This window comes from Macrobrachium rosenbergii, chromosome 50 (assembly GCF_040412425.1).
Source record: "Macrobrachium rosenbergii isolate ZJJX-2024 chromosome 50, ASM4041242v1, whole genome shotgun sequence".
In the NCBI taxonomy this organism is placed as follows: Eukaryota; Metazoa; Arthropoda; class Malacostraca; order Decapoda; family Palaemonidae; genus Macrobrachium; species Macrobrachium rosenbergii.
In genome coordinates, this window is record NC_089790.1 from 33,732,215 (window position 1) to 33,744,578 (window position 12,364).

The 12,364-nt window shown below is 33.4% G+C and overlaps 2 protein-coding genes across 5 annotated transcripts in view; one reads left to right on the forward strand and one right to left on the reverse strand.

The window, feature by feature from the left end:
- LOC136832822 (lachesin-like) overlaps positions 1–12,364 on the reverse strand; it is a 624,154-nt gene that overhangs the window by 373,777 nt on the left and 238,013 nt on the right. The gene's annotated exons all lie outside the window — the stretch shown is intronic.
- On the forward strand, positions 1,090–3,183 carry LOC136832901 (uncharacterized). Its single transcript, XM_067094557.1, has 2 exons — positions 1,090–1,190; positions 1,460–3,183. Exons 1-2 carry the CDS (start codon positions 1,091–1,093, stop codon positions 3,181–3,183), a joined length of 1,824 nt encoding a protein of 607 aa, XP_066950658.1. The 5' UTR covers position 1,090.

The following is a 12,364-nucleotide window of genomic DNA, read 5'->3' on the forward strand; positions in this document are numbered from 1 at the left end:
CACGATAAGTGTAAGATCCAAACACTGTTAAATCTCAAGCAACATGCTCCTACAGAAGTGAAAGTACACGGTACAACAGACAGTTTTCAAGAAGTGAATTCCTTCCCCACTAAATTAAATTATATATATATATATATATATATATATATATATATATATATATATATATATATATATATATATATATATATATATATATATATATATATATATATATATATATATATATGTATATATATATATACATACACAGAAGTATGAAGACATAAATATCGTTATTTTTTATATACTATAAATATATATATATATATATATATATATATATATATATATATATATATATATATATATATATATATATATATATATATATATATATATATATATATATATATATATATATATATATATATATCGCTCATATGCGAGAACAACGTCATAACTCAAAAATGGGAAATTTGAGTTATGACAACCATAAGATTGCCCATTTTTGCTCTATAATGTGGTAAAACGACATATCTCTATCTGCAAAACTCACCACTAGAGGGCAGTAAGTGTCACTATTGCCCTGGCCTAGGTGTTACGAATCCTTGGTGTCAACAATGTCATAATCTCAGTTCCTGTTTAACCGTTATAAGGGAAAGTGCTTTGTGTTGTCAAGAAAAACGTCATATTTTGGTATGGGTCAGTATTGGTGATATTTTGGTTGTTTAATAGTCTTAAAATGTTCATTGCAATAACGTTTTAATTCTAAATAGTACGTTGTTCATGCAAATATCAGATACTTACCTGTTTATTTTATTCAAAATGTGACGTTCTTGTAGCAAAGTAATGAGCTTTTCAATGTGTTATCTCAAATTATGTCAATATTTCTACAAACATTTTGCACAATGTAGATAAGCTCTGTCTTTGTATTCCATAATGTGTCGTTATTGCAGAAAAGTATGTGTGAGACCAAATATATTCATTGTTCATATTTTAACTTATGTCGCTATTTATACAAATGTAGATTATGACCACTGCACTTTATTATGGCATTTCATGTTGATGAACTTCTTTAGCATGTTTTGTTTAATTTTTTTTCAGTAAAATGCATAGCAGAGGTAAGGCATTGTTATCAATGGCATTAAACAAACTGCAAGATGAAAAGAAAGAAGCTCTTCCATCTAACGAAAGTACCTCAGCAGTAGGTTAGTTGTTTTCAGATTCAACCCTCGTCCACTCTTCCATGTGGGCTGGTTTGTACGCATTTACTTAGAGGTTAGGTTAGGTTAGGTTAGGTTAGTTATGGATTTACATATCCCTCCTCTTATGAGAGTTTTCTTTATTTCAATTTAATGTATCCTGTATGTGTCTCATAGATGTTTCACATTCAACTGGAACGTTGAAGATATAGGGAAAACTTGTTTTCATATTTCACAGCAATTTTTTCTTATTCGCACATTTTACAATTTTCTAGGCCACATCCGTGAACCTTTGAAGAACAAGGAAATTGATTGTGGCGTTCGAGAGTGTGAAGGTAACGATTACATACAATCTTCATCCTCTACATCATCCTCGTCAAGTTCTTCATCTTCATCATCAAGTAGCTCTTCTATGTCTTCTGACAACGAACTAGATTCGGATGATTCTGTAGCAGATAAGCATTATATTCCAGACTATGAAGAAGATACAGACAGTGCTGATGATGACCAGCCCTCTGAAAATATTACCGTTGGTGCAGAAGTTGAAGTAGCAACAGTCATGAATGAGTCTCCAAACGTTGGTGCAGAAGTTGCTGCAGTCCTGGACGAGAATCCAAACGCAATTGGAGAGATCGGTATTCACGAAAATGTGCCGATATTGGTTAGTCCATCCAAAAAAGGATTAAAGAGAAAGGCGTGTCCTGAGAATTGGAGAAGGAATGTGCAAAAGCGACTACGCAATCAAGGGAAAGCTTATGAAATGAAGTCAAAGTTTAATAAGGAGCGAGAAGAACTGAAAATGAAACCGGCGTGTGATGAAAAGTGCCGACTGAAATGTTCCAATAAATTTACGGAAGAAGAGAGAAATTGGATTTTCACTTCATACTGGAATCTAAGTGATATAACAAAGCAGCGTGAATTTATTCGAAATTCTATTCAGGAAGTTCAAACAAGGTACAGATACATCAGAGTGGGTGGTACCAGACAACAAAGAAGACTCAATAATGCATTCTATCTACTTAGAAATTGTAATAGAATTAGGGTGTGCAAGGTTTTTTTTAAGAACACTCTTGACATAAACGATCGACCCATACGTACAGTTTTGGAAAAAAAGGACAAGGTAGCTGATGTAGTCATGGAAGAAGATCGAAGAGGAAAGCATGGCAATCATTGTACTGTCGATGAGCGGATCAGAGAGAAGATAACCAGCCATATTCAATCAATTCCTAAGGTAGAAAGTCATTATACCCGAGCAAATACAACAAGGACCTTCATTGATGGAAGCAAATCGATTGCTGAAATTCACAGAGACTATGTTGCCAATTGCAAAGAAGAAGGTCTACCTTTTGGAAATTACACTCTCTTTCATCGCATTTTCACAAAAGAGCATAACATATCGTTCTTTACACCAAAAAAGGATCAGTGTGATACCTGCACATCCTATCATAATGCTGAAGAGATGGAGAAAGAACTGCTAAAGGAAAGCTATGAGAGTCATCAAAATGAGAAGGAACTATCAAGGAAGGAAAAGGCTATCGATAAAGCATCAGATTCTGTAGTGGCAGTGTACGACTTGCAGGCGGTCATGCAGCTCCCGAAAGGTGATGTAAGTGTGTTTTATTACAAATCAAAGTTGAACGTACTGAATTTTACGATCTATGACATCAAAACAAATAAATGCGACTGCTTTCTATGGGATGAGTCTAACGGTCATCGCGGAGTGAATGAGCTAGGAACTTGTGTGTTACAGTACAATAAAAGTATCACTGAATCAGGAAAGAAAGACATAATATTCTATTCCGACAATTGTGCTGGCCAGCAAAAGAACAAATTCATGCTAGCACTTTATTTGTATGCAGTAAAGGAATTGGATGTAAATTCTATTACTCATAAATATTTAGTTAAAGGTCACACACAGAACGAAGGGGATGCAGCTCATTCCCTGATTGAAAAGCAAAACAAAAGACTCCTCAAAAGCGGGCCTATTTATGTCCCCTGAAACTTTTGCTACAGCTATTCGGGCTGCAAAGAAACAAGGAGATCCTTTCAATGTCTTCCATTTAGGATTTGACGACTTCTATAACATAAAATCAATTGCTAATGACATTGGTCCCATGAACGTCAAGGATCTTAAGATAAGTGACATCAAAGTGCTGAAAGTCATCAAGGAATCACCGTCTACCGTTTTGTACAAGCATTCGTATGCAGATGAATTTAAGGAATGCACAGTACTCAAGCAGTGCAATAAGTCAAAGGATTTCAGACTGCTCCCGTGCTTCAAAGAAAACCAGGGATACCACACAAGAAGAAAGTTGACCTAATGGAATTATGCAAGAAAATCTAATTCCGAAGCATCACCATCAATTCTATGAAGGTCTCTAATCTGTTGGTGAAGTGTCACACACTTTATAATGTGCTTTATGTTATTCAGGAAATAAGACGGAAAGCTTATTTCTATTACTACAAGATTTGCTTTATTTTGATATGCAGTACTGATTCTATAATAAGAAAAAAAAGTTTCACTTGACATTAAAAGTTAGGTTTCAATTAATAAAATTTGCATAGACATAGTACATTTTTATTTACGTATTTGTTTAGGAATATTTTGCCTTTTAGTGAAAAGGCTTCTTATTATAGTGAATGTACTTTATGATTTAATTCATAACTGTTTATTTTATTTCAGAGTATGGATGCCTGATAATAACAAAATTGGAATTTAATTTTGAGGTATCAAATGATTGCAATTACTTATATTACTTCTTTCTAATGATGTTTAGCGACATGATTCGCTAACTGTGATGCCATATTCATCTGTTCTATTCTGATAACCATAAATGATTGAAATAATATCTCTGTCAATTACTCCTATTTTTGTAGAAATATCGTCATAATTCTTCCTAGTACACGCTAAGGAGATCACATTTTGTGCAACAATGACATAAAACTGAATACTTTCGCAAAATTAACTATTGCATTGATACTATGAGCTCAATTTCGTGCACCTTCAGAAATATTATGAAGATGTGTTTTCTACATTATATGAATTAAGCCAAAATGGCAGAAAGTCATTAGATATTTTTTTATAAATTTTTAAATATTAAAATCATCTCTCCTGTAAAAGTGCCTTTTTTGAGTTATGACGTTGTTCTCGCATATGAGTTATATATATATATATATATATATATATATATATATATATATATATATATATATATATATATATATATATATATATATATATGTGTGTGTGTGTGTGTGTGTGTGTGTGTGTATAGAATGTCCATATTAATCAAACAGAAATATATCAATGGAGCTTTTATCACGTTTAGTCATTCGCTACTCTTCACAGACACACTATGGGCAATAGAAGGATTGTTAACACAAACTTTTGTTCTTCTCTCAGTTCACTCAGATGGGCATCCTATGTTTTATTGTGTGTTGTGATTGCATAACTGGTTCTCGTCATTGATATATATATATATATATATATATATATATATATATATATATATATATATATATATACAGTATATGTATATATGTGTGTGTATAAACATAATATATATATATATATATATATATATATATATATATATATATATATATGTATGTATGTGTGTATATGTATATATATAATATATATATACCTACAAACACACATCATATATATATATATATATATATATATATATATATATATATATATATATATATATATATATATATATATGTATATGTATGTATGTAAGTGTGTATGTATGTATGTATGTATGTATGTGTGTGAGTGAGAACAAGTTATGCAATCACAATACACAGTAAAAGAAAGGGTTCCCATCTGAGTGAACTAAGAGAAGGACAAGTCTTTGTGTTAACAATAGTCCAATTGCCCATAGTTTGCAACACGCTGCTTATTGTCACAGCCATATTTTAACAGTTGATACGTGGATGTATGCCCTGTGCAGAAAAGTTCCAGAACGTTAAGTGCTCCATGTATGTACAGTGTCGACTCATCAGCAGTGCTTCAAATACTCCCACACGGCACCATTCATCTTTGGCTTGGGAACACTCTCTTGATATCTGGATCTTCAAATCCTTCCTTTCATGCCATATGGCCTGCCCTTTTGAAGTGTTCTTCTTCCTCATAACACCTCGAATTATGGCACGTTTTGCACCAAGCCATCGTTTTGCATTGTTTCCACATGGTTCAGCCATCCCAAAACATACTGATCCATCATTTCATCCAATTTTACTTACTTACCATTACGCTTACGCTGTTTCCATCTTCTCACACTTTTGATATCCACAGGGCCTTACACGTCTCGAACTGTCGGCCTAAACTGCTCACGTCTCCTCGCTGCTAGGGGAAAGGGAGCTGGGGATTTGGCACGATACATATACACATGTGCTACCGGGGTCTAAGCGATGTCAGGCAGGGCAGCCGATCGAGGCTATGGCCTACCCCAACGCCAAATGAAAGTCCTTCAAAAGAAGGCATCGTGCTTACCCCTTATGAAAAAATGGGAAAAAGCACTTTAAACGAAGAAGAAGAAGAAGAAGAAGAAGAAGAAGAAGAAGAAGAAGAAGAAGAAGAAGAAGATGGTCTAGACGACTATTGATCCTTGTTTCTAAACCAAAGGCCCAAGTTCGATACCTGGCCGGGCAGATGCACTTATTTATTATTCCGCTTAGATGTCAGATATTCCTGGGGTATAGTAAATCCGATATGAAACAGTATTTGTTATATTAACATTTGAAGATTTATAAACACTACGGCTTTTTATTCTTAGGATAGCTTGGCTTCAAAGTTTGTTAACCTTCCTGTTATTCAGCAACTATTTTGAGATGAGCAGTAGAACCAGGCTCATTTTTACCCTCACTGCGATCCACCACAATCGGATATCTACCACGTACATACTGCACTCAGGAAGTTGACAGTGGCACTGTGGATTTTGAGTGCACTTAAATCGTTTCCCCGTTATGGCTTTTAAGTCTGGTCTATTGCTGCGTGAATGCGGTTGATACCACAGAGCAAAGATGATCATAATGTACACACACATATATATATATATATATATATATATATATATATATATATATATATATATATATATATATATATATATATATATATATATATATATATATATATATATATATATATATATATATATATATATATATATATGTGTGTGTGTGTGTGTGTGTGTGTGTGTGTATTTTTCATATATGGAATATATATTTTATATGGATTTATATTATATACATATACTGTATATATTCCGTATATATTATATATATATATATATATATATATATATATATATTTTTTTTTTTATAGACACTAGCATTATGTACTGATGAAGTTACAATTGAGGAAGTTTTATTTTCATTACATTGCAAATACAATTAAATATTTAGTTTCTACTTATATTTAAATCATTGCTTTATTGTTTTTATTTTATAATTATCATTATTCAGTTTTGTCTTTTCCATCTGGACTCCAATTAAATTATTAGTTTTCACCGATGAATTTTAACTCGACGACCTTCCCGGGAGAGCTTTTTAATCTCAAATAATGACAGATTACTGAGACACCTACTACATTTTGACATTATTCACGTGCACCTGAACTCTGTCGCTAATTAGCATTCTGAAATATGGACAAAAAACCAAACGAAATAAAAAAAGGCCTCACTCACCATCCTCCCCCCCCCCACCCCGCCACCACCACGCACCAACCTACACATCCAGTGTCCCATCTCCCCCTTCCCCATGGTTCCCATCCCCAACCTCGTGCTCATGGAGGCCCCTCCTGCTCTGCTTACTTCCCCCGTAAAGACCCCATTCCCCCCTCGATGTCTGAATTTTCAAAGATAAATATTTACCGAACATCATTAACTGACGTTTATTGTTCATTGTTCGGCGAAGCATAATTGGAGGATTTAAACGCAAATCCTCCAGCGTTTGAATAACTTGCCGTCCGAGGTTTGAATGCTTGAATATGAACATTTACAAATAGCATTGTGTTCGCCGGAACCTCTGATGTGATTATTCTCCATTGCAGGATATTGTGAGTTAAAATCCTTCGATTGTTCGTTTTCCTTGTGGGTGAGGGAAGGGAAGCAGGAGATTTGCTTCGGATTTCCATTCACCTATTCTTCCAAGCTTTTCAAAGATAGTGGCTCACTTCAGGGAAGGAAAAGGGGAATCAAAGGCAGCCTTCTGAGGGGAAGCAAATCGAACTCCCAAGGGGATCATTCAGAGAAAACCAAGGAAAAGACTGGCTGCTGTCCTCTGAGGCTTTGCAAGATTATCCTTCGGAAAGAATTAGGGGATAAATTTATGCCAGAATGAAGGACATACCCATCAGAGGAAAGTAATCAATACCCTGTGATGGGACACCAAGGCAGCCCCAGTATGTAAAAATGTGCACCCTCAGTGGTTAAGCAAAAGTAGCTTTCATAAAAGGGATCAAGAGTTGCTTTCAAAAGCAAGCAGTAGCAGCCTCGTGGAAGGAAACCAAAGCAACCCACATAGTGAAAGCAAGATATTTGTACGAAGTGAAATCATGGCATCCCTTTGAAGAACAGCTCCATAAGAAACATGAGTGCAGCCTTCAAACGTCACATAAGGTACTAATCTGATGTGAAGAAATTGCACCATTCGTGAAGTAAGCAAAGGCAGTTCTCAGAGAAGCTTTGAGGGTTTCTGGAAGTGAAGACCGAAGTCCAAGGGAAAACAGAGGCTTATATATGCCACTGAATGAATCCTTGTATAGGAAAGCAGTGGCTGCCTCATTAGGGGTAGAATGGACAACCCTGGAAGTGTTGAAGAACCTCATTTAGTAAATGCAAGGGAAACTGTCAGACCCTGAAACCCTCACACAACGTATGAGAATCTTTTTTAGAGAGAGCGAATGCAGTTCCTCTGGAGTGAATCAAAGGTTGCTTTCTGAGGAGAAGCGTTTGTAGCTTTCTACGAAAAGACTAAAATATCCCTATAGAGAGAAAAAGGGGTCCCTTCATAAGAAAGGCAAGGTAATTCCTTACCAATTGTTGTATAAAAAAAAAATTCCGAGAGATGAGAATAACTTTCTTGCCATCCACCATCTTGGTTAATCGAAATATTTGGTATAGGATATTAGACCAATATAATCGTTTTACCTTTTTTTTGCAAACATAAAGTATCACCAGTACTAATATGCACAGTCAAAAATACCCGTTCAAACATAATTATATGATGGTCTTCCTCTCGTGGTAATAAAATGTAGCTCAGCACATTCAGTTTTTAAAATGTCTCATATTTATACTTTAGTGATTTCAGGCAGAAATGTTTTACTGTCATGCCCATAATTAGGGAGTATTTAAATGCCAAAATTCATTATTCTCCCACATTCCTGGGACCTGCCTCTACAGTGAAGAGGATTTACAGTGCAGATTTTAAAAGCGACGCCCCTTTGAATAGTTCTCCCACCTTTGAACCAACTCACACATCTCGTGCTTTCCGAAAGAAGGCGTCTTCGAGAGAGGTGACCTCCACAACATTCGTCGTCACACACACACACACACACACTATATATATATATATATATATATATATATATATATATATATATATATATATATATATATATATATATATATATACATATACATATATGTATATATATATGTATGTATTATGTATATATATTTATATGTATATATATGTACATGTATATGTATATATGTATACACACATACATATATATATACATATATATACAAATATATAATGTATATGTGTGTATATGTATATATATGTATGTATGTGTATGTATGTGTGTATGTATGTGTATATATATATATTATATTTATATTATATATATATATATATATATATATATATATATATTTATATATATATATATATATATATATATATATATATATATATATTGTGTATATATATATATATTTATATATATTATATATATAAGTATATATATATACACATACACACACAATGTAGATGTGTGGCGTCCCTACTGCTGAAGTTTTAACAATGGCTGGGTGGTGTAGCTCTTGGCTCCTGTTTTATAGGACCGTGGATTGCTTCTTGCCTATTGCCCACCAACCCAGCAGGCTGTAAACTGGTACTATCTTCTGCTTGGATCAAGAAAAGACTTAGGTGTTGCAACCTCATTCCTAAAGATTTGTAGAAAAAATCTAGTCTGTGCCCTTTTGATGCTTGTTCCCATACACACACACACACACACACACAGAGAGAGAGAGAGAGAGAGAGAGAGAGAGAGAGAGAGAGAGGAGAGAGAGAGAGGTATTGCAGTGATTCACGACAGAAATGAATAGAAGTAATAACCTGTGTCCAGAAATTGAAATTGATATCCTCGCGGTAACTGTAACCATTGCTTTAATTTGACTGTCATTATCTCTTCCGTTTTATCTCTGGCTGTCATTTATTACGTGTGTTCTTGCCTGTAACACAAAGCCTGTTAGCTTTTGATGGAGGGGAAATTAAATACACAATTTTTCCTATCACTTTTTTTCATTTCTCTATACTCCCAATTATCCTCGTTATTAATTATTATAAATTCAGCTCTGAAATAGCATTAGTTTACATCGAATTGCTAATACTTAGTCCAGACTGCATCTGTAAGGTAAACCCTTATAATATTATAATTAACGGTCTCCAAAAACGTTTGATGAATTTTAGTGTCCTCAGTTTTTTGCTCGTAAGCATTTGTTACTTGTGAGCTGTTTTTGTTTTTCTCTCTGTTAGTGTCTTTTTAGAACTGGTTTCGTCTCTTACTTCGTCGCTGATATAAATGATAGTCTGAGCTCGTGATCGGAACATTGGGCCTTTTCTTGTAATGTGACCTTTTAATGGTCGGATATTAAGTTAAGTCTAGTCTCTCAAATTCAGTGTAATAAAGTGGCGTAATCAACGTTTCCCGCACCGGAGAGTTCTGATTCCAGTGCCTGAATTTTGTAGCTAAAACCAATAAATGACTTTATGACTTTGGACCCACCGGAATCTGTTTTTTTTTTTTCCACAACTTCCATGCTGTTAGTAAGTGCGCAGACTTGCAATGATGGTTCTGAAATCTTTCTTAGGGGAATGTTATTGGCTTACCTTTCGTCGTGCCTAATTTCAAATGTCTGTTAATTACTTTTTCGTGTATAATCTCATACTATAGGTTTTATGTACCTTTTCAGATGAATTTTATTTATGCATATTAGTAGTCATATATATGTACGTATATATATATATATATATATATATATATATATATATATATATATATATATATATATATATATATATATATATATATATATATATATATATATATATATATATATATATATATATATATATATATATATATATATGTATATATATACATACATACACATGTATATGTACACACACACACACACACATATATACATATATATATATATATATATATATATATATATATGACATATCATATATATATTTATACTGTATGTTTATATACAGTATGTATATACGCGTATATATACACATATAAGCGTGCGTGCTTATTTGCATATATGTTACATTTTCTCAGTCTTTATAACCGTCGTGTTTCTAGATAAATTCCTAATTCTTTGTCTCATTAACGAGCATGTATCGCCTTTTCTTTTATTCGTTTTCCTCCCCCAAGGATTATATTTCCCCTTTTCCTCTACGGCATTTTCCTTTCTTCCCTAACCGCTCTCTCTCTCTCTCTCTCTCTCTCTCTCTCTCTCTCTCTCTCTCTCTCTCCATCACCCCTAGCAAGCCCTTGGATGAATTTTAATCCTCGAAAAGTTTGTGATAATTACTTAGCTTTGAAGGAGACTTGTAGAGTGAGGTCTTCATCACGCCAACGGCACCTTAACAAACGAACTTCTTTTAATTCTTTTTCTCCATTTTATTGCCTTTAATTGTAAATTAGGCGCTGTTCGTCGTCCTCAATGAACGGTGTGCCGCGGTCATTTTCTTGCGTTACCATGGTAACCGTCTGATTAGCAAAAAAGAAAAAAAAATATGTATTGCTGCTCATTTGATGAGTTTTTCCCATTTTTCTGTGTAAATATACTGCCTACTTATTTATGGTAATGAAGATGAAAGATTTTAATATCTTGCACGGGAAGATGCCGAGACGATTACAAGAAGACGTGAGTGCCTGAATATTTGATTATTATCTTTTTATTAAAGTTGTACGTTTTCATTTTCCGGCTTTGTTGTATAACAGCGTGTATATAATATATATATATATATATATATATATATATATATATATATATATATATATATATATATATATCACTCATAAATTTATGCTGTGTGTATATATATACAGTGTATATATATTATGTATGTATGTATACATATATACACATATATAATGTGTGTGTATTATGTATACATATATATATATATATATATATATATATATATATATATATATATATATATATATATATATATATATATATATATATATATATATATATATATATACACACACACACACTATAAATTAGTGAGTGTGTGTTAAGAGAAGGAGAAAGTGCAATGCCTATACCTACACTCAAATATTGATAACTTACTCTCCTCCTTATCATGGCATCTGTAACCTCCACGCTTGTGTATACGTATGTTACATTAATTTTACCCACCAGTGATTTTGAATAGATGAGTAAAATATTTCCCCAGAAGGACATTTCAGCAGTTGCAGTGGTTTGTGTCTTTGTCACCAACGCGCTGTCCCATCAAGAATTTTGAGATTTTGCTGTCAGTTTTTCCCCGCCCATAATTTTATCCTGTACACAAATTTACTCTCATAAGAAATACGTCTATTGTATCTGTAATGATCCTGAGGTTACCTGCTTGTAGTAACACTACAAGCACTATGAAAAGTGGTTGTAATAGCGACGGTATTTCATTCACTCTTATTATTATCATATTCATGACCCTAAAATGAAGAAGGCCAAATCCGTTTTCTCCCAAGGGATGTGTTCCTGTATGCGTTATGTGCCTTTACCACTCTTTCAACAAAGCAAACAAATAACCGATAAAAAAATCCATTTTTTTGGACAGAAACGATTAAAAACAAACGAATTTTGTATCGTCCCTTCGTGCCCTCCAACGATTATTTCAAATTCAAA

Coding starts and splice junctions, on each gene's coding strand:
- LOC136832901 (XM_067094557.1), top strand. CDS start 1,091: ATGCATAGCAGAGGTAAGGCATTGTTATCAATGGCATTAAACAAACTG. Junction 1,191..1,459: donor CGAAAGTACCTCAGCAGTAG/GTTAGTTGTTTT, acceptor ACAATTTTCTAG/GCCACATCCGTGAACCTTTG.